This window comes from Danio rerio, chromosome 12 (assembly GCF_052040795.2).
Source record: "Danio rerio strain M-AB ecotype USA chromosome 12, GRCz13ab, whole genome shotgun sequence".
Lineage (NCBI taxonomy): Eukaryota > Metazoa > Chordata > Actinopteri > Cypriniformes > Danionidae > Danio > Danio rerio.
The window spans coordinates 9,434,040-9,458,509 of NC_141032.1; the positions used below are offsets into that span (position 1 = coordinate 9,434,040).

Here is a 24,470-nt window from a genome sequence, read left to right on the forward strand (position 1 = left end):
TCCCAAGTGTCTCTCAAGCTGGCCCTGGGCCACCGGGCAGTTCTTATTGTTAAGCCTTGACAAGTTTTATACAAACATATTAATTGCATTTGAAATCAACACTAATAAAACTTACAAGCAAAAAAATTTTAGATGCCATGGTTTCTAAAACACAATCTGTCAGTCTTCATTCTCATCTTCAGCGCTTTACTGTTTTTCGCGGTAGTAGCTCTCTCTGTCATCCCAAGCCAGAAGGCATTGACTGAGTGATTGACTGGTGATATTTCAGTGCTAGAGCAGTGGGCCAATAAGAAGAGCGAGAAGGCGGGGTATGCATTATGTACTTAACTTTGTTTACTGCAGCAAGTTTACATGACAACTGTTTGAATCCATTCCTAAACACTGCGTTTCATGTTTCAAGTGCAGAGATGCATTCTGCGTGAATGTCTCCCGAATCCTCGCATGTGGTGAACATTTTGCAGTAAAAACTGGTCGCACACAACAATTTTTTGCACTTGCACACATGCTCCCAAATATATTTTGAAGTCGCATAGGTAAAATTTTGGGCGCATATGCGACCAAAATGGTCGCAATCTCGAGCCCTGATGTATGTATGTATGTGTAACTGTATGCATGTATGTATGTGTGTATGTATGTATGTAATTTTTTTATGTATGTAATTTTTTTTAATATGTCTTTGTCATTTATTCTTCAGTTTTTCCTTTTTATTGTCACTATTATTGTTATTGTTGTTGGCATTATTATTAATATTATTATATAGCAATTTTCTTTGTTCACATAATTCAAAATAAAAGAAAAATTTGATGGAAAAATGTATCCTCTGGATCTTATTTATCTTATCTGGAGTGTCCAAATGAGAAAGGGTTTGGTTTTGTGTTTGGCACCCTTGAATGTGCACTAATTGCTTGGTGCCAATGGGTGTCTTGCTCATAGAAGGGGAGTAAGTGGCTTCTTCTGTCTTTTCCTCAAGTTGCTCAATGAGTTCAGTAGAGTGGAACATATTAAATGAGCCTCGTGGGAGAGCGACACACTGCCCAAAAAAAAAAACGTTTGGCACTTGGCCCGTCTTCTGCTTTATTTGCTGAACTCAGGACATTCCCTGAAATGAACAGGTCATTGTGAACTTATTTTTACCTTCACCTGTGTTTACAAGAAATTATTAGGTTTGGCCAATGAGGACAGTTTCTTTGTATGGATCTGTTAATCTATTAAGCTTGAAGCCTAAACTGCAGGTTTTACTTGTGGGTCCAAATTAAAAATTAGTTTTCACAGTAGAATACTTGTCAAATCCTTGTACATGTATGTGCACGGCTCACATTTGCACTTTGGATGGTTTGTGCACTATTTAGTTTGTCCACAAGATGTCCAACACTGAATTGGGCCATTGTTTCAGTCGGAAAAGAAATGTAGACGGATAACAAATGTAAAAATATTACACACCTTTGTTGACAAGTGTGTTTATATGAGCAAATTAATCTGCAAATATTTTAAAGGCACAAAATGTATGCAGTTCTTATATCCAATATCCAAAAACCACTAGTGTTTATATTTTGCTGGCTTATGTACCTTCATTAAAGAGTGTTCAAATGCACAGAAATAAGCTATTTTAACTAGTGATATGGATTGTGTCCTGTGTGGTCATGCTATTGACAAAGCTTTGGTTCCGGAATTAAAAAGAAAACAGGGAAACCCCAAAGATGCTTTAATAAGTTGTGTGCTTTATTAGACTGCACAAAGCAGCATTACAACAGAACCTTATGTATTTAGTACAGCAATACTTCTTGTCCATATAATTAACTGGAAACGATGGACTGTGGCATAATAAAAGCTCTGCTTCTTTCGTGCCATGTTTGCGTCATTACTCTTGTTTTGCTTTGACTGCTTTCAGCAGTCTTACTCTACTTCATACTACCATGATAATAAGTATAGTAGTATGATAATAAGTAGGGCTGCACGATATTGGAAAAATCTGATATTGCGATACTTTGTTTTTCTACAATACATTTTGGCATATGAATACAGTTTTACAAGATGGTTTGAATAGCTGTATTTGATGATACAGTCCAACAGTATTCAGGTAAAAAAATCTAAAGTAAAATATGATACTTATATATTGTTATCATATATTGTTTCATTTTCACTGTCCGAAAAAAAATAAGTGAAAATTTAGAGTTTTTCCTTAAAACAAGCATAATTATTTAAGTGAATTAATCTTGTTTTTGCTATCAAATGTAGATATTTGGACTAGAAACAGACAAAACTTCTAAGTAAGAAGTGTGTGTTTTTTTTTTTACATAAATCATATACATTTCATATAAATAGGGTTATTAAATATAATTCTGTGGTTCCTGGTCAACTATAATTCAGACTCAACATTGCATATCTTTGTGTTGATATTATTTTGGATGTGCACATTGCGATGTTGATGCTGAAATGATCAATTGTGCAGCCCTAATAATATGACAAGGAGTGCCGTTGCATGTAGCAAGGATAACAACTCCCATGATTCCACACACAGTCATCATCAAACTATTTCTTTGTTTATGAATATGCACCCTCTTGGGGTGAAAATTACATGCTGTTCCTTCAAACCAGTACAAAAACATTATTATTGATCACAGGTTTTGCAGAGGTAAAGTGCTAACACTGGAGAAAAACAAATCATTCTAGTGTATGTGTCAAGCGCCAGTGTTTATGCACACTTTAGTGTATACTTAGAAAGGCTGTATATTAGACTGTTCACATATACATTACATTTGTTATTAGTAATTTATTGGAAATTTTAAACGATTATTTACAGAGAAAGAAATTGTATCAAACACTAAGGCCGTACTCGCACTATGTACAGTTGCCTGGAACCGGGCCAAAACACGCTTGCCCCCCTCCCCCCTCCCGTCTCCCCTGATGGCCCGCACTCACATTACATTCGGGCCTGGGCACGCTTACGTCATCGATGCTGCGCTGTTCAGTAAGCACTCTTGATCAGCACAGTGGAGATTTCTTTAGTTATATCGTTTAAGTCGTTTGATATGCAGTGACACGCTTTCAAATATTTTGCAGAATCTCCTCATTCCTGCAGCACAAGGGCTTTATGATTGTTTATGAGCGGCAAAAGTAGAGGATCTGTTCGACGAAAAATCTGACTGCGTGTCACCACATCCCTAAAGACTGTTTGGCGAAATATTTGACTTCATGTCACTGCATATCAAACGACTGAAACGATATAACTAGAGCAATCTCCGCCGTGCTGTTGAGTGAGAGAGTGCTTCTCACTGAACAGTGCAGCAGCGATGACGTAAGCGTGCCCAGGCCCGATTGTGGTGTGAGTGCGGGCCGTCGGGGGAGACGGGAGGGGAGACAAGCAAGGCAACTGTACCTAGTGTCAGTACGGCCTATGTCTCAGGGTTAGCGCTGTATTTTAAAATAGTTGTTTTTTAATCTTCTGTTAATTTCAAACATGTTTGATATCTTAAGACTGGATGAAAGTTAGTTATAGTCTGAAGCCAGAAAAAACTGAGTTTGTCTTCATCATACACAACTACTTTTTTCTGGGAAATCTGTCAACTCTGCTTGCCCAAAATCTGCAGACTGGCTCTAATTTTCAGAACCTAGCATCAAGTGAATGGGAGAAACAATATGTACAAAAATTAGTGTATATCAGCCTTTAGTTTATATTTCAAGGCCAGCTTCTTTTGGAAGTAACTTGCTTCATGATTTAAAAAAAATGGAAATCTACATGAATTTCTGGCTTCATTATGTACAAATTGTTGCCATTTTGGCATTTTAAAACGAGCTAGTTTTCTGCTGTTAAAAGCGCACTGAGCTCTCTGTGGACTGCGGCCCACATGGATTTAATCTGTTTTAGGACATGTTTCACATTAGGTGTCTCCTGCATTTTTGTTCTCTCCCATTTCCCATATTTTTTTCTTTTCCGAAAGGAAGAAAAGGAAATCGTTGTGTACCTTGTAAACAATCAGACAGAGGAAGAGAGTTCTTTTTAATAGAGCTAGACACACAGACAGGAGGATCTGAAGCCATTAATCAACCTGCTTTTGAAGAATATCAGTAGTATTACATCTGTTTTGTCTTCGTTTATTTATTTATGCCCTCTGTTTCTTTACACAGGCTGGTTTTCGGAAACCTGTACCCAGCGTACTACTCCTATAAAGCAGTGAAAACCAAAAATGTCAAAGAATACGTAAGTATAAACACTGCATTGATGCTCATGTACATTTCTTTTGATGATTATTATTTTTTTTGTTTTGTTTAGGAAGCATTTGATTCTCTAAACCGTCTACCAGTAAATTACTGCAGGCCATGAATTAAAAGGGAGATTCACCCCAAAATTTACTCGTAAGGTCTGCACACTGAAGTCCAAATTTTTCTCATGCGTATTTTTTATATTCATATGTACAAAATTCGTCACAAACAAACCTTGCACATTGAGTCCAAAGCGTATTAATTAATCCATTACAAAAAACCGCAAAAACATTTCAGAAACAGTGCAACATGTCGGAATAAGTTCACGCTTGTAATACATCACACATTCACGTACGCAAAACAAATCCGAACAGAGACTGACAGTACCTACAGACATTATAATAGATGGTGGCCGCTTTTGACGTGTCGAATCATTTTATATTTAGATTATCGCTTTTATGGTGGTTCTGAACTGTCAAAACTCCCCTCAAATCGCTTTTTCAGATGCAAAAAGAGGAAAACATCGAACCCAGTTAGATTTATTTTTATTTTATTTATTTATTTATTTATTTTATCAATATTTTGATGACAATCGAAAGTTTCAGAGGCAGTGTGTCGATACGATTCACACAACGTGAGGTCAAATGTTTTTTTTAAAGTGCGAAAATTGCAAATGAAAATTTTGGATTCAGTGTGAAAATAACCGTTAAGGTCTTTGCACACTGAAGTCTGTAGTGTTCATTTGCGTTTTTTTTTTTAAATTCATATCTGAAAATTTGTCAGTTACACACTTTGTTCACTTCTCTATTCAGGCTATTTTGTGCAACCAGTACTGCATAAAGAGAAGGGAGAGTTTTATCATTATCAAAGATCTGCGCTGCATTAACCCCAAATGCAATGTTTATTTCAGGAAATCAAAGCAATCTCAAATGCCAAATGGAACTAATTGATCGGCCTACTGCATTTTCTAAAGTAAAACATACTATCTGTATTTAGCTTTTTGCGTGTACAGCTCTGAATTGTCAAAACTCCTCTCAAAACGCTTTATCTAAGCTGATAAAATCAAACCCGATTAAAATCTTCTCATGACGGATCAAAGTTTCGAAGACAGTGTGTCAATATGATTGATACAACACGAGGTTGAATAAATTTTTTAATGTGTGAAAATTACTTATGTAAATTTCAGATTCAGTGTGCAATGACCTTTATTGTTTTAAAAGTGATTCCTAACCTTTAAATACCAACAAAAAAAAAGACATTTTAAATGAAGCTGAAAACCTGTATCCATTAACTTTCATTGTAGGAAAACTAATACCATGGCAATGGTCAATGGTTAAAGGTTTTCAACATATTTCAAAGTATCATCTTTTGTGTTTAGCAAAAGAAAAAAACTCATAATAGTTTAAAACAAGTTAAGGCAAGTACGTTTTTTTGGAGTAATTAAATTGAGAAAAGTTTTAATTTGGGGTGAATTATCTCTGAATTAACTTGAGGTCCTGCTCAAGAGCTCAATTATCATCATTATTCATCAACTTCCTACAACTTTTAGGTTAGTAGTCCAGATTTCTAACTCACACCTGTCCTTTAAATGAAAAGTGAATACAGTATTGTTTCTGGACATGTTCGGGCATGTTGTGGAGGGAGTGTTTTGGCTTGTTCGACCCCATCAGGTGACACATTCTCTTTGCACTTACTTGTTTTAAAGGATTGCCCTGTTTAAAGCACATGCTAGATCCTTAGTAGAAGATCAATGCAGATGTTACACTAAAACACTAGTACAGGTTTGGCCGGAATCAGTGTCATTTATAGTCAGCACTCCATTAGTCTGCGTTGTTATGAACCTGCAGATCAGGATGTATTGGAGAAACATGTTAAAAGGATGGTTCAGCCAAAACTGAACATTCTGTCATCGTTTACTCACCCTTCACTTGTTCTAATCCTGTTTGAGTTTTTTTCTTCTGTTGAATACAAGAAGATATAAAAAAAAAAATAGAAATAGAAAACTGTAACCAGGGCTGGGCGATATTGCAAAAAAAATTATCACAATATTATTTTTCATATGATTCGATATCGATAATAATTAAATATTTTTTAAAAATACATTTAGGAATGTTAGTTTTTTTATTTAACCACTTTATTTAAATTTATCGACATTACTAAGGCAAATAGTTTTAATAGTCAAAAACAAACATTTTTAAACAAAATATCTGATTTATTTTATTTTATTTTTATTTATAATAAAATAAACATAAGTGTTAAAGAAACTCTTAAACTTGATAAATAAAATGTTGCAAAGTGTGTGCAATGGTGAAGCGTAAATACTGAACAATCAAGGTGTGAATAATAATGTTACAGTAAACTCTGTCAACAGCACAAATTATGATAATCAACTCTGAGCTTTCAAGTAAAGCAATCAGCCGTCATTATTTAAATATAAATATTGCAACATTAAAAATTGTGAAGTTGAATGGCTAACATTACCCCCATGCTAAAAACTATTTCAGATGGGGAGCTAGTGGCTGGGATGCACAAGAAAAGCAACCAAAAAGCCACTCTGGCGACATCCTTCCATCCTTTTTTATTTACAATCTCCTCATTGCTGCTATACGGCACTCATTTTCGCATGTGTTGTTATTCTGACCTGAAGTGACAAGTGTGTGCGCGAGGATTCCTTGACCATTTACATTGAACTTTGCGCTCGCGCTCCTCTGGCGTTTCTTGTAACTAGGCAGCCAGTGTTTTCTCAGAGGATGACAAATTAACAAATCGTTGCTGCAGCTCCGATGCAAGTTTATGGAGAAAAGTAAAAAGGGCTGCAGTGTTTGGGTGCACTTTGCTTGTCTGAGGTAATTAGTCTGCATACTGAAATGTGTATATTCCATACAAAGTGTAAAGCAGATGTTCAGATGTTTTCATCTAGGTTTACCTGGAAAATACACGCAGGTCACCTCCATTGGAAATGACAAACTTACACCCTAAGCTTATTGGAACTGCTTCCAAGGCACGCGCTCAGTAGACATGTTTTAATAAAACTATAGCGCTTCATACCTAAACTAAATACCAAATCTTTTTTTTCCGATATTATGAGTAATTGATATTGACAATGCTGTTCCGTGCAATAAATATCAATACCTTATTTTACAGCCCAACCTGTAACCATTAACTTCCATGCTTTTCTTACTATTGAAGTCAGTAGTTACTGTTTCTCAGCATTCTTCAAAATATCTTCTTTTGTGTTCCACAGAACTTATAAATGTTTGGAACAAAACACACACCTCAGAATTAGATTTGAGCCTTTTTAAATATTTATTCGCCCTCCTGTTGTTTCATGCTTTATGAAGATTTTTAAAATGTTCTTCGTAGTGTTTCGAGGTTTTCATTATAACTAAATTTATGTTTTATTCTTACATGCATTTTATTTTTTGGTGAACTACCAGTTTAAACATTTGTTTTTCTTCGCACTCATGCTTTTGTCTACTTCAAACGGGTAATTTTAGGTTTCCTTAGTCATTGTGCAGGTGCTATTTCAGTACCCTAGTAACCCGAGTCTGTTTGTATGGTGCTGCATTGCAGTGAGCTGAGTTACTTCTACTAAGAAATGCATCCTGCTCTTCTTCACTCATATAAACAACACCTGCACTGCCTTTCCTAAACAAGCTTCTTTTATATTATTCATGACATGACTTCATAATGTTCTAAAAAGTTTGGAGAATAATATGCTATGATTCTCTGTAGAGCTGTCAGAATATGCGTCTTCCTGTTTTCTTGAAGAATACACGAATAGATGATTTTTGTACGTGTAGATCTTTTGTGTTGCTCAATAAAACAGCAACCTTACTTGTTACAATGTTGGTTTGGGTCGCTTTTACAAATCAACGTTTCAAAACACACCACAATGTTTTTATGCAAGTCATGTGTGTAGAACTGTCGTCTCATTGGTGGGAGCACACACAGGTGATTGACAAGTTTGCTCTGTGAACTTTTTATAGCTTTTTACAAACATGTAGGAATGTATATGTGTTGTTATTAATTTCGGATTAATCATTTAATTACTAATTATGCTTTTTTATTTTCAATTATTAGACCTACTGTGATTTTTATTTATTTATTTTAAAATATTCCCAAATTATATTTAACAGAGCAAGGAAATTGTCACAGTATTTCTGACTTTAGTCTTATTTGTTTTATTTCATTTAGAATGAAAGTTTTACATTTTTTAAAACCATTTAAAGGTTAATATTAATTATCCCCTTAAATATTTTTGTTTTCCGATATCTACAGAACAAACCATTGTTATACAATGACTTGCCTAACCTGCATTTTGCATATGCGCATTAAAAAAACGGTTGATGGAATCGCCATGATGCGCATACATTTTGAAAATGCGCATAAAAAACATATGCGCATAACTGAGTTGGATAAACTTTTAATTCAATAAGATGCGTAAAAACTACAATGTAAACACTTTTACCGCACAAACTCCAACATGCGCATTCAAAAAGGTCATGTGATTTTGTTATAAGAAATCAAGTGATGATGAAAATGTGTGTAAATGGACAAACCAGCTGAGCTGATTGAGCACACTGTAGAACATCTGAAATGTTGTTTTGGTAATTCTAAAATGCCTTATCGTTTAAGTATTAGTGTTATTATAATATTAATGACCTCCAGAATAAAGCGTGTCTGTGCTCCACGTCTGACACCTTCAAACGCCACTGCATGTTCACTGCGTTTCAGGATTGCCGTCTGAGGCACAAGTCATTAATTAGATGAAGAAAAGATTGACGCAGCTTCTCCTATTGCAGCAAATTCAGTTTTTACTGTTGATATTTGGCGCCAGTTAATCAGGAAGTGACGATTTTGTTCGCTTTGACTTGTTGGATGGAAACGCTGCTTTATTTGCATGTTTTTTTGCGATAATCCAGTTTTGCGCATAAAGTTCATTCGCATTTTTGGATGGAAACATAGCTACTGTTAAATGTTTGTAGAAGGTTCAAAAAAATAATTTATATATGAATAACATTTACAATCATAGTATGGAACTGTTTTGGACAAAATTTAGAAATTAAAGCAGGAGGAGACAGAGACATTATAAAATAATTCTAAAATAAATAATGACATAAAATAAACTAATTAACATGCAGTAGTCTTGTAAATGTCTATATCATCTCAGTCTATCTGCAAAAAAAGTATGAATGGTTCTCAAATCTTGTTAAAAATGGACAATTTGTTACTTAGGGCGTACTCGCACTATGCTACCCGAACCATGCCCAGGCCCATTTCCCAGATAGTTTTAGAAGTGTGAGTGCTCTTAATCAGGCTCAGGCACGGTTAACTTGGCCGGCCCTGGCGCGGTTGGAAGAGGTGTGCCAGAGCGTGGTTCATTTGGGCTTTGGCGCGGTACGCTTGTGTGTGAGTGCAAAAAACAACTGAGCCCGAAAGTGAGACGTGACTTTTAAGGGCCTGTTTCATATGGATTTATTAATCATTCTTACTGTTCAATGTCTGCAAACTGTCGTAGTTTTTTAAAGACACAAACCCCTCACTGCACGACAGCTGCACCTTCAGCAAACCTCCTAATTCCTGCACCACGAGGACTTAATGATTGTTTATTAGCATCAAAAATGGCTGATCTGTTTAGCGAAATATTTGACTGTGTCACTGCATCCCAAACGACTAAAAGGATATAACTAAAGAAATATCCACTGTGCTGAGCGAGAGTGCTTACTGAACAGCGAATCATCGATGACGCAAGCGTGCCCAGACCCGAATGTAATGTGATTGCGGGCCGTCAGGCGAGATGGAAGGATGGACAAGCATGCTTTGGCACAGTTCAAGGCAACTAAACATAGTGTGAGTACGCCCTTAAGCCGCCTTTCCACTGCACACGACATTTGGACACGACTGTCGGAATACGCCCCCTTGTGGCAGCCGCACAGTATTTTCAGTGATGTCGTGCACCATGGGGGAGAAGCTGATTTTCACGGTATCCGAAATAAACGAGGGCAAAAGCAAGAGCCTTTATTTTCTGTGCATTTACATGATTAAATTTACATTACATTTATTAGATGAATGAATACTAGAAACTCATAGACCACTAAAATATTGAAGGGAATGTGGAGACAACACTAAAAATATATATTTTTATTACTTTCTTACTTACATTTATGAATGAAAAGTTTTTATATATATATATATATATATATATATATATATATATATATATATATATATATATATATATATATATATATATATATATATATGACTTTTTAAAATTCAAAAAATAACCAAATAAACTCTAATTTCTCATCTCGCGCGCACGGATCTGCTTGGACAACACTGGAATACATCATATCCGGTCGGCAGGTCGCATACGGTCTAGTTGCAGGAGTTCAAATATTTCAACGGATTCGCAGCTCAATTCGGATCAGAATTTTCCGCATACGGAGATGATCGGAACTTGGAAATGAATGACTTCCGGTCTGTCGCTTGTCGTTTGTCGTGTGCAGTGGAAAGGAGGCTTTAGTGTGAATCTCAGTTACTCTAAGTGTAACATATTTCCAAGTTCTCTAGCCTACATTTTAAAGGTGAGGACAGCATCAGATTTCCACATTTGTACAATTTGAATGTGAAGTTAAAGATTAATAATAAGCAGTTCTGTCAATTAAGTCCCATGTTTGATGTACTAATATTTAACCTACACGCTGGTCTGAATCATTGCGAAACCAGCCATCAGGCTAACATTATTGTTAAGCCGGTGACATATTTGATCTGTGGAGAGATGAATTGCGCAGTATAAGGACACGTTTATGTAAACAGTGGTAGCAGGATTGCTCGGCTCAGGAGCGCAGACGCTGGCAGCACAAGATCACGGATGTTTATATGCTTTGCTAGAACGTTGAATGTTCCTGAATGTTTTAGCGGAAAGTCGATTTAGGTAAACTTAGCCTTTTAATAGCAAACCCTTGGAAAAAAGAAGACCACAAAAGCAGCTTTTTTGGAAACATGTCATAACTGTTTTTGCTTTCGCCTTTGAGCGCAGACGGGTAATTGAGAAATCATTTTCAAAATAGAACCGGACAAGCGATGCTTTGTGCTGCAAGCCTTTTTATAGGCCCGGTCGACTGGAGCTGCTGGTTTATGTTGGAGTTAAAATAAAGTTTAAAGGCAGCTTGACAAAGCCTGTGTTTGCTCGCATAGACTGGATGCTCTTAGAAACCACAGTGTGGCTTTTATTTTTTCCACCCAGAGCAAATCTGTACAATGCCTACAACTCCTGTTTGTTAGATAAACAGAGCGGCTCAGCTCATATGTCTCGCTGCTCAGTTTTAATGTTGAACAAAGAAACCACTCCACGGTACACACACACGGAGCAGGAAAGGAGTACGTCCATTCACAATCAGGATACTTCAAAGGTTTTTCATTGGAAATCCAGGCTATACAACTTCTTATCCACATGCAGCGTTGAACAGGAAAGGCATGCTTGTCTTGGGCGCCTGCCCGTTCTCGAATCGCGCTGCAAGATAGAACAAAGCAGAACTGTTTACATCTTACATACTTGCCTAATTGAAGCCAGGTAATAATTGCAGACTTGTAATAAATGGGATTGTCTGACTTCTAGACGTAGTTAGATTTTTCATATCGATGCGGTCAGCGCTCCGGCTGGCTGAAAAGATCACCGCTGGTGGATTTCGATTGACGGTTTGTCACGGAGCGGCAGCTTTACTGTGGCTGATGCAACGCATTGATCTCTCTCAGACCGCTGAAGGTTCATTGGGAGGACACCAATTAAATCTGACGCCTCCTGTCAGGCTGGTAATGCTGCCTCTGCATGGATTCATTTGACTTTGTTCAGCGAGGCTGAAAATATCACCTAATACCTCGGAGAGCTGCAGCTCAAGGCTGGGGATCACATGACTGTCTGCACGGGTGTTTGAAATTGAAATGCTAAGAAGCCGGCTGAAAGCTCGCTGTGGTTGAGAGCAGAGGAGAGGTAGAGCATACCAAACAGGTCCTGCTGCAGAGACACACACACACACACACACACATACACACAGAGAGAGCTGGGATGGAAATTAATGTCACGGCCATAATGATTTTTTGTTACACTCGACTGTGTTTCCGTCTCCTCCTAGGAAAAGAGGCGCGCTTGGATTTGTGTTAGCGAAGCACTCAGTGTGGAGAGATTATGCGTTCGGTGTACTGAAGAGAAAAATGCATGGGTTTTGTTTTAATATTCTTTTGCATGCTTCCTGGTGTTTTTTGTTTGGGCGAGTATGATGCATCTGCCGGCCTTGTCTGTAGGTGAACTGTTCTACATTATACGAGATTTTTTTTGTTTTGTTATGTTGGTTGAACTTCTTCTCACATCTCGATAGTGCTCCCTAAGATAGAAGTGAAATGAAAATCTGTTCATAATTTACTCAATTATAAAAAACAATCATTGGTGTACATGATTATTTTCTTCTTTTGTATTACGGAAAAATATCTAAATTAGCAGTTTTTCTTATTTTAACTCCATGTTTTTTATTTTTTTTCTGTGTATTTATGCTTTTCAATTGCATTATTGGACATTGATCTTTCATTTGATCTTTTAACCTTGAAAAGTTGGAAAAAGTGAATAATATTAATAATACAATAATAATAACAATTTGTAATTCCTTACATTTATATAATGCTTTTATGGACACTCTAAGCGCTTTACACAAATTGGTGGAATCTCCTCATTCTCCACCAGTGTGCAGCATCCACCTGGATGATGCGACGGCAGCCATATTGCGCCAGACCGCACACCACACACAGTGATGAAGCCAACTATGGTATGGGAATGGTTAGGAGGCCATGATGGACAGAGGCCAGTTTGCAAATTTGGCCAGGATGCCGTGTTTAAACTCCTACTCTTTTTCGAAGGACATCCTGGGATTTTTAACGACCACAGAGAGTCAAGACCTTGGTTTAACGTCTCATCCAAAAGACGACGCTCGCTTAGTAGTATAAAGTCCCTGTCACTATACTAGGGCATTGGGACCCCTGCTGGCCTCAGTAACACCACTTCCAGCAGCAACCTAGCTTTCCCATTTGGTCACCCAGCCAGGTACTGATCAGGCGCAGCCCTACTAGACTTCAGTGGGCGTGCAATTGAAAGTTGCAGAGAGCTGGCTGCCAGATAGATTAGTTTAAAGTGTTAAATTATCTGTGTTGGTGTTGTATATTATGGTACAAAAACCTGGTTATAAACTGGCAGTACTTTTTCTGTTGTTTTACAAACGTATTTCTCTATCTTTTATTTCTTGTGCATCATTTTAAACTACTAAAATGTCAATAAAAGCCACTTTGTTAAACTGTTGATTTTTCAACATCAAAAGTCAACAAAGCAGAGATTAAAGTCCCATAATGGGATTAATAAATAAACTTAAAACACTTGTGAACCACAACATACAGAAACTGTTAATTAACTTTTTTTTAATATTTTTTTACAGAGGACAATTGGATAGTGGCTTTTATTTTGCTTCCAAAAGCACATAAATAAGTCGAAAAACTAACCCCGGAGGTTACGCATATCTTATAAAGCGGATCAATGTGCTTTTATTACAGAAATATTTCTTGTTTTTACATTATAAACTGCAATCACTTTCATGTTATTCCATGTGAAGGGTGTATTGGCTACCTGTCAACATATGTATGCTCTTTGTAGTGTGAATGTCATGTGACATACCAGGGTCAATTGTGTCACTTTACTGCTATTCACAAATGCACTCTCGTGACCTCATGGGATCGTAAGGTACAGTTTGCACACATCAGAATCTTGCCCAGGGCCATACTAGACTTGTTTACTAGTGCACAAGCCTTTGAAAAAATGTTATGTGGCTCAGACACATTTTATTGATAGATCCTCGTTTGTCATTGAAGATTAGTGTAAACCATTGTTTCCTCTTTTTTTTTCTTTTGTTCCATTTAAGCAATTGTCATCAGTTTTTTATTTTATTTTAGGTGTTTAGAATCATAACTTTCAGAATGTCAAAATTATAAATTAATTGTAAAATTGAGTTGTAAAAGGTTTGTTATTCTTCATGGTCCACCTTGATTCATGGAATTGGATGTGAACTTTAGCTACTGACCAAAAGTTTGGAGTCTTTTAAAATGTTTTAAAATAGAGATTTTTAAATTTTTAAAATAAGCTTCTCCTCCTCACCAAAGCTGCATTTATTGCAATATAAATTGTAAAATTGTAAAATTTTGTTGTACTATAAAACAACTGTTTAAAAATAGTTCAACCTTTAATTTAATCAATTATTATTGATTATAATGATGCATTTTCAGCTTCATTACTCCAGTCTTCAGAGTCACATAATTTTTCAGAAATTACTCTAATACTAATTTTTCTTTCTTTTTCTTCTTCTTCTTCTTCTTCTTCTTCTTTTTCTTCTTCTTCTTAATATTAATGGTAATAGTGATAAAAGCAGTAATAACTGGAGTAATTTTTACATTTAATAAATGCCGCCTTGATTAAAAAAGCAAAAAAAAAAAAACATATTAAAAATAAAATTGACCCCAAACTTTTGACCAGTAGTGTATATTTACAGAATCCTGGCTTGTTTAAAAAAATCTAGTTTTAAAAAATAAGCTTTAAAATTATGCCTAAATCCTTAAAAAAATCATCACTTTTAAATTTTGTTGCTCATAGTTGATTTGTCTAGAACAGTGGTTCTCAAACTGTGGTACGTGTACCACTTGTGGTACGCAGGCTTCCTTCTAGTGGTACGCGGAGGAATGAAATATGTCATGTATATGCTACACACATTTCAAAATTTAACAAAAATGATGTATATAATATGCCATAAATGACATATAGCCTATATTTCTGAGGTAATCTGCCACGTTTTTTTTTTACTTTGCAGAGTTGTAGCTGCTTTACTGGGCCTACTACTTTACTGTATTTCAAAACTGCTCATTTTGGTGGGACTTGGAGAGACAATTTTTTTCTGAGGTGGTACTTGAGGAAAAAACGTTTGTGAACCACTGGTCTAGAACACTTAATAATTAAACTTAATACCCTTTTTTACTTTAGGAGCCCAGTTGTTGAACTTCGTTTTAACATACACTACCTGACAAAAATCTTGTTTTCGATTGCAGTTGTAAAAGCGGAAAATAATAACTTGACTTCTAGTTGATCATTTGGAAAAGTGGCAGAAGGTGGATTTTTCTGTTGAATCATCTGTTGAACTGCATCCCAATCATCACAAATACTGCAGAAGACCTACTGGAACCCACATAGACCCAGGATTCTCACAGAAATCAGTCAAGTTTGGTGAAGGAAAAATCATGGTTTGGGGTTACATCCAGAACATTGTTGAGCATGTCTCGGGTAGGATGAAGGAGAAGGCATTAAAGATGAATCCAAAGAATCTTGATGAACTCTGGGAGTCCTGCAGGAACGTTTTCTTTCCCATTCCAGATGACTTTATTAATAAGTGATTTGAGTCATTGCAGAGATGTATGGATGCAGTCGCCCAAGCTCATGGGAGTCATACACAATATTAAATCTTTTTCCACTGCACCATGACTTTTTATTCTATACTGGACATTATTTCTGTTAAGTGACAAGACTTGTCTCAGCAAGGTCAAACCTTACTGTCCTAATTAAATCATTAAAAATCAAGGCATAATCATATTTTATTTTGGTAAAATAAGCCTAATCTAGAGGCCTTTGCCTTTCATATTAGCCACTTCTAATACCAAATGATCAACTAGAAGCCAAGTTATTATTTGTTGTTCCTAAAATTTGGATAGGAGTCAAGACATTTGTCAGGTAGCTTACTAAAAATATATTTACTGTTTGATAGTTGAAAGTGTATATGTGAACCTATCTTTGTGGTAACATGTATTTAAAAATATTTATAATGATTATTTATTTACTGGTATAAGTCGCACAGAAGTCATTAGTTATTTTTATGTAAGGGCATTCATGTATTCATCTGTTTGTGGGTTTGTCTTAAATATTCGACATGATTTCTTGTCTTTGTCAGGTACGATGGATGATGTACTGGATTGTCTTTGCCTTGTTTACAGTAGTGGAGACAGTCGCAGATCTAACCATAGCCTGGTGAGTCTCCCTGATTTGAGTCTTCCCCCACACCACTGCTGCAGTTACCTGATTACAAGTGATTCATGTTAGACTAAAGAAGCGAGCTGTTTCATTGAAGATCTTGTTGTTTGTTTCCCCAGACCAAGAAATGCAGGGAAGCAATCAGGATTTAATGAAACAAAGTTGCCGTTTTAATTTAGTGTAGCGCAAATTAATTTGTCGGAATACAGCTTTAATGAGTGTAATTATGTCAGATGATTAATCGACTGTAACGTGGGTCCTCTATCTCTCTCTCTCTCTCTATCGCTCTCTCTCTCTCTCTCTCTTCTCTGATCTGAAGGTTTCCCCTTTATTACGAGATCAAGATTGCCTTTGTGATCTGGCTTCTGTCTCCCTACACAAGAGGAGCTAGTGTCATCTACAGAAAAGCCCTTCATCCTTTGCTGTCGTCCAAAGAAAGGGTGAATCTTATCTTTATTTTTGTATTTCTCTTAATTCACTTGTTTTCAAAGATTTTGTTTTCAGTAGGTGTTAAATGGTACGCATTTTCCTGCTGAGCAGTACAATTCAAGTTCAGGCCATTTTGATCTGCCTTGAGCAATTCCATAAAGATATCAACTTGCTGTGACAGAATTAAGGTTTTCACAAAATCAGCGAAGCCCTTTCTAAGTTGTTTGTGTATGCTTGTAATTTACTGTACTGCACAGATACTCCAAAAATGTCTGTCAACGATTTAAAACACTATTATTTGATTTGCAATTTCACATAAGTCGCACCCATAACCAAGCTTTTTCCACATAAATGTGGTATAAGTACAATTAATCATTTTGGTTCAATAGAGAGACAAGTGTTATCCATTTGATTAGCATTACTTTTTTTGGATTGGCAGTTTAATTCACAGAATTTCAGCAAATTGTGTTGTTTACTGCATACTCTGTACCAATGCTGGGTTCCACACAAGTCATCCATGTTGTCCCAACCCAAATAAGTTAGGTTAACTTAATTGTTTTTACAAATATAGTTTCTACTAGTTGTTTGAAACTAAAGTGTGAAGTATGGATGTTTTATTATCATCATTATTATTATTATTATTGTTATTATTATTATTATTGTTATTATTATTATTAATGTTATTATTATTATTATTATTATAATTATTATTATTATTGCCTTTTTATATATGAAATTTATTTTATAGTTTGGTGAGCTCTTCTGTGATGTGAATTTCCCTTTGGGATTAATAAATCTAAACAAACAAACTAATTTAAGTGGATTGAACATAAAACCGTCAAGTTATCCCAAAAAAGAATTGTGAATTGTGTTTATTAGGGATGCAACGATTATAGACTTTGGTTGTACAATTATAGTCTAAGGAAAAATCACTTTTATCCCGATTATCATGCATTTATTAATTACAAAACACTACTAGTTCAATCACAAAATTACATGAAAACTCGTATTTTAAAATGTTATTTATTGCTGATCAGTGACCAAATAATACAACACAAAATAATATTAAAAGCCAGCAATGGTCAATTTCTCTTTGGACTTAAAAATAAGTGAAAATACGTTTTTTGGCATTTAAACATAAATAATAGTTTTACACTAAAAATTAAACTACATAACAATGAATAAAACAATAAAAATAAGAATAAATAAAGAATAGCATTTGTCTAATATAAATCTAAGCTACATGTTAGCTAAGTATTTTCTTTTTAAAGGGTCTAAGGCTGATGAACCTCTGTCTGAAAGGCAATTTTAATCAACTAAATTACAAAATTGTTTGTTATTTTTTCATTTTGTTTTCTTCCTTGTAGTAGAAATGTTTATATTTCATACAAAGTATAAAGTTCATCGGTCAGCTCTCGTCACATGACTTGTGGTGCACTCACAACATTCTTTCAACTAGGTGGCCTAGAAAGCGTGAGTGCGTCATAAGGCGTCCGCACCCTGTGTGCACAAGAACTTGACTCGCGCTGCGCCTGGAACTCTAAACTAGCACACAGTTTAGTTCCATGCAGAAACGCGGTGTTGAAAAACCTTAAAATAATTAACGTGACGAATTAAATCATTTGTGACTAATTAAACACGTTTAATAGTGAAATCGGTTCATTGTTGCATCCTTAGTACTGTTACACCCTTATTATTCAGTATAATTGCGAATGAAATGAGATGATCTATTAAATGCATAGCCTTTGTTAATAATCATCGATTAGGAGTTGATTAGGGGCTGATCACATCGAATGCGCATTAACGTTTCTTAAACGCAAGGTGTACCGCACTGCCTTTTTTGTTGACAAGAAAAAAAGAAGCACGGTGCGATTTATGCCGCTAGGCTGGGTATTGTGTGAGTGTTGCTGTTGATATTAATATAATTTTATATTTAATAATATTGTGATATTCAAGATTTGTAAAATCTGACAGTTCTGGACAACTCAAAACGGCAACCACAACTCTCCTCCATCTTTAAAAATCTCTGTTGTTGTCTTGACAACACAAACAATGCTTTCATTTGATTGGAAAATGAAAAAGACGTGAGGTACGTAACACGCGTTTTCTGCTCAGAGTTGAATTTTTTTGAACCCTGAGCGCAACACGTGCAAGGGCTAAAATGCTAGGTGTGATCAGCCCCTTTGGAGAGCATGCCATGTTCTTTTTTTTTTTTTTAAAGGAAAAAAACAGTGGTCTAGTACCACCTTTCCTTATTTTGCAAATATGGTTTATATTTTATTATTTGATGATGTTTTTTTTTTTGAGTTCTCAATCTTGTCCTAATGTTTTTGAAGGAAATTGACGACTACATAGTCCAAGCCAAAGAGCGCAGCTATGAGACTATGGTGAACTTCGGCAAACAGGGCCTGACCATCGCTGCAACTGCTGCTGTGTCTGCTGCTGTCAAGGCAAGTGTTTGTGTGTGAGTTGAAGATGGACAAACGGAATAAGTTAAAGCTCCTAGAAACAGTCCATTTATATTTGCCTCTGATATATTTAATCTGGGTTATTGAAAGTCATGTTATTTAAAAAACAAGCAAACAAAAGTATTTCTCTTCATGGTCTTTCATCATGATGTAATAACTTAATCTTCGTCTAAAACTGTTAACCGATTGCCAAATAGATTTATATTTCTTTTTTTAATGCCAACACTGTCAGTAACACAGCCTTTTTTATGTCTTGCTAATATTGAGCACAGGAAAGTAATGTGTTTGACATTAGTGTAAAAAGGTTATTTCAATACTGCATGTTTAAGCCTTGGAATAAAAGCTTTATCAGCTTTACTCTGCTTTACAGCTGTTTAAAAGCGGATGTCAATGTTCTTTGAGAGGGTATAGTCCTCCGTAATCTTTTGCAAAATTGCTCCAAGGTCTGCCATTATTAATTTGAAATGTTTACATTTTATATCTTTTTTCATGGATAAAGATCATCTTATGTTTTTTGTGGTAATATTTATTACATTAATACTTTTATTCAGTTTGATTGGAAATATCTATAAAAGATATGTATTGTGGCCAATATCTTGCCACCATTAAAATTAGACCACAGAACGCTGTAAAGAAAAAAACATTTCATGACCTGGTAGTTGTTATATTATTGTTTTTCATTAATAGTAATAATGTTTCCTGTGCAAAGAGAAGGAGAAATGACTGCTAAAAATATATAAATTAAATAAAACATTATATTGCTGCTTTAAAAATTTTGTTACTTCTCACAACTTGATCACTTAAAATAACATAAAAAAATACAAAAATGTATTAAAACAATAAATTAATTGTCATTTCTCACAATTTGAACATTTTAAATAATTAGTTTAATAAAAATAAACCTGGGCAACGCAGTGGCACAGTAGGTAGTGGCGGTTCATAACGCTGTGGCGACCAGAGATTAATAAAGGGACTAAGCCGAAAAGAAAATTAATGAATGAAAAATAAACCTAAAAAATTTATTAAAACAATAAATTGCTGTTTTAAAATTGTAATTTCTCTCAATTTGACCAATTTAAGTAATTTATTTAATAAGAAAAAATACATTTAGTTTATTTTTCTTTTCTTACATTTTGACATTTTAAATAATTATTTAATAAAAAATATTTACTTAAAAGATTTAATTAGTACATTAAATTGCTGTTTTAAAATTGTCATTTTTCAATCTGACCACTTTAAATAATTAATTTAGTAAAAAATTAACCTAAAAAATAAATAAAACATTAAATTGCTGTCACTTCTCATAAATTGACTACTTTAATTAGTTTCATTACAAAAACAAAAAATATTAAAAGATTTAATTACTATTTAAAATAGTCCTTTCTCACAATTTGACATTTAAATTATCAATTTTACAAAAAAAAAAAAAAAAAAAAAGCTTAAAGATAATGTTAGTGTACATCCCATTTTAAAAGTAAATTTTTTACAAATGTTGTCTCGTTTTAACCACTCTTAGCCTCTTTCCTTTTCCCTCCCTTCTATGCAACAAAAAGCATAAGTGCGTTGGCTCAAACCTGCAGTACCAGCAATAAATGACATACTAATGAATTCTTTTTCAAGCAAAGGTCACCGTTCCTTTGTGAAACTAACCCAAGGCCATTAGTATTAGTGCAGTAGTAAATGTAATCGTCCTGATTTTCTAATCAGAAGCAGAACATGCTCAACAGTGTTCCAGTTTTCATTTGGCACTGCCCTGCCCGGAGGATGCCATCAATGAAAGATGTCGCTAAATTGAAGTCATTGAGCTTTTGAAAGAACTTGTCAATCTTTATTCTTGGACACTATTCTTTTCCCATCATACCTCCTTTTATACTCTTTTTGGCAGGTTTTCATCTTGTTTGTGAAGTTCTATCTTTGGTGATTGATCTTTTTGTTACCTTATACTGACATGTACTGCCCTATCGGAATACTGCAGCCCTGCTCTCTCCAGTGCAGGTAAATCCATAGAGCGTCTACAGCATGTGGAAAAGCTTGATCATTTAACATACTTTAACTCATGATTTCCTTTCTCCATTTTCTAAATTGCGTTGACTCAAATATTGTGATGAGCACTAAGTTAGAATTATACTAAAACATTGGCTGCGCCTGAAAGCTTGAAGGCTCCATTTTAAGACAGGGAATCATCAAGGTATGTCCAAATCCAAATTCTCCTACACTTCCTAGATCAGGACGGGAGATATTTACTGATTGATTTTTAAAGGCAGCATAGATGTGTCCTTTGCAGCTTATGGTGTCCCACAATCCTGTGAATTATATTTCTCACATTTGATCTTAAAAAAAAAAGTAAACCTAGCATATTCTTCCATTTTCTATAGCATTTCAAGCGAGTAGTTACTATTGTAGTAAGCAAATATTCCCTTACTTATCACCAAAGCTCTCTCTATTTAGTTGTACATAATTAAACGTTATGCGCTCTCTGAGGTTTGTCTGAAATGCCTTTTACGAGGTAAACCTCGTGCTCCAGAGTCACTCACTGCCTGTTAAGGGAGCTAAGCAACAAGTCCATTGCCTAAGCTTTCGGGTGGAGCTAATGTGCTAAAAAGTTTCTTTCCAAGGAATGTTTTTATTTTGATTTGATATTTTGTTCATGTAAGCTCTCTTCCAAATCCAAGTTATTAATTAAAGGGCACCTATGGTAAAAAATCTACTTTTCAAGCTGTTTGGACAGACATATGTGTAGGTATAATGTATAGAGCGTCATACTGGGGTGATATAAACACACCTAGTCCTATTTTTTTTATTTATTTAACAACATAAAAACAGTGGACCAATTGGTGCGGTTTACGGACCGACCGCAACTTGATGTAGGAGTGCAGTCCTCCCGCCCACTGAATTGATTGACAGCTGCGTATTAACATGTCCTGGTAGTCACATGCATAATCATATCGACAAGACAGGACCTGCGCAAAGCCACCGGAAATAAAAGGTCTGTTCAGTTTGCTAGGATCATCAATCATCATCAAATGTGATCAAGAGTGAGTTTTACAAGTTTAAGATGTTTTAAAACAGTGCACGTGTATAATGAGTTACAATGATTTACCTCAGATTTACTTTATCAGCACAGCCGCGTGTCAATTATAAAAGAAGACGATTCAATCCCGGTTTGTGAACGTTAAATCAAGTTTATTTTGTACATTAACATAACAGATATCCATTCACCAGAGGAGATTAATGTGTATCCTGTCACAATTGCGTGCAAAACAGTGCAAAGCTAAATATGCTCTGTCTGTCTGTCTGTATCTGTGTGTGTGCACGTGAACTTTGTAACGACATTGTTTGTGACTCATCGTTGCAACTCCACAACAAATGCATCAAATACTCATCAGTAAAGTTCTGTCTTACTGTAGTATTTCTCACAAACGCTACGTGAGATCTCCTTCTTTTAAGTCTGTGTTGTTGTCTGACGCAGCCGAGGGAGGAGATTAAGGCACGCAAAAAGGCACGTAGAAACGGTGGGCGGGGAGAACTAGCCTTAAAGGCGCAGTACTACAAAACCGTCACCTGGTGCAATAATGTATAAAATAGAAACTTATAAAAGGTATAATAAAAAATCCGATGTGTGTTTTGAGCTGAAACTTTACAGACACATTCTGGAGACACAAAAGACTCATATTAAATCTGAAAAAAGGGGTAACCTTGGTGCCCTTTAAATAAACCAACTAATTTTAGCTGCCTATATTGTGGTCAATTTAACAGAAGAAAACCAGCCGTTTTAATAGTGTAGCAATAAATAGAGCACACTTTTACTTTGTGGAAGGAATGTGGCTCAATTTATGTGAACAATAGCAAGGATTTCTATTGAGATACAGCAGGAAAAATAAGTATTGAGTGTGTCTTGAGCGCACTGGCGCCGTTGTCCTGTGGCTACCGTTGCATCATCCAAGTCAATGCTGCACACTGGTGGTGGTGTGGAGAGACCCCCCCCCATGGTTGTGAAGTGCTTTGGGTGTATGGCCATACACGATAAATGCACTATATACATATACATTATTTACTTACTAACATCCCTAATTTGTACAATAGTCAATATTTGAATTGGATCATCACCTTTCATGAAAGTTTTCCTAAAACTATTGAACAATCATCCTTGTCCTTGGACAATTTTGAAAAACAATTTTGATTCGCTTCCAATGCTGACTATTGGTTTACATATATATTAAAGTACTGTGCGCAAAAACAATTCAAAGCACATTTGGGAGCTGCTCATACATCATTTCTATAGTTAGAAGACAGAAAAATATCTACAGTTACAAGGTTTAACAATAATTACAGTTATATTATTCATTTATTTTCCTTCGGCTTAGTCCCTGATCCATCAGGACTTGCCACAGTGCAACAAACCGCCAACTACAGTTATATTGTTTTTGGCTTAGTAAATTAAGATGTAAACTATTGATATTTTTCATATAGAGAAACAATCCCAACCCCCTACTTCCTGTGCCTTTGATATCAATTCACATTATACATTTAAATAGCACCCCAATCTGCATTCTTATTCAGTTCGAATACATACACAAGTGATACAAATACCATAGCTAAATTAGCACCTTGTTTCTGTACCCAATCATTAAAGTTTGATTTAAAAATGAACTGCTGAGATGCTAATTCCAATCCTACTGCAATTAAAAAAGTCCCACGACGAGATTGATTTGTTTCAGAGGTGGTTCGACAGGGTCGTTTACTAGGTAACAGGTCACTTGGAACAGAGCCAAATCTTTTCAGCACCTATTCATCCATGCATGCATGTGGTGATGGTATCATCATGGATGTTCATGCAGTCTGTGTGTTGTCAGCTCTGACATGTTTATCGTAACCGAGGGCTGTTTTGTTTCTACAGGGTCAAGGTGCCATCACAGAGAAGCTAAGGAGCTTCAGCATGCACGACCTTACCCAGATCCCACAAGACGACGGCTATTCGTCATACGCCTCCAACCCAGCCAGAAGAGCCATCATGGACCAGCCCGATGGAGCTGGTAAGTGTTACCTCTCAGATTAATTATTAACACACCATCCTTTGTTTCCTTTCGCTCTGTTGTTTCTCAGCTGTGTCCACAACAGAAGGCAGATGCCTCGCTCTCCCTATTCATTCACTAACTTGACAGACGGCATTTTTTTTATGAAGCTGCTGTTCCAGACAGGGTTATTATACTTAATTGGAGAAAAAAAAATGAAAGTTTTGAGGTTGAAATCATATTTGCGAGCTA

At 35.6% G+C, this 24,470-nt stretch overlaps 1 protein-coding gene and 1 long non-coding RNA gene across 6 annotated transcripts in view; both read left to right on the forward strand.

Moving 5' to 3' along the window:
• LOC147834393 (uncharacterized) overlaps positions 1-24,470 on the forward strand; it is a 529,770-nt gene that overhangs the window by 422,815 nt on the left and 82,485 nt on the right. The window lies entirely within an intron of this gene.
• The window catches only part of reep3b (receptor accessory protein 3b), a 56,068-nt gene that overhangs the window by 21,644 nt on the left and 9,954 nt on the right, over positions 1-24,470 (forward strand). Inside the window, 5 exon segments of one of the 3 annotated variants that reach the window (NM_200161.1) lie at positions 4,126-4,198; positions 16,230-16,306; positions 16,629-16,749; positions 19,075-19,188; positions 24,104-24,239. In NM_200161.1, coding sequence (NP_956455.1) covers positions 4,126-4,198; positions 16,230-16,306; positions 16,629-16,749; positions 19,075-19,188; positions 24,104-24,239 — 521 coding nt within the window. 3 annotated transcript variants of the gene reach the window in all.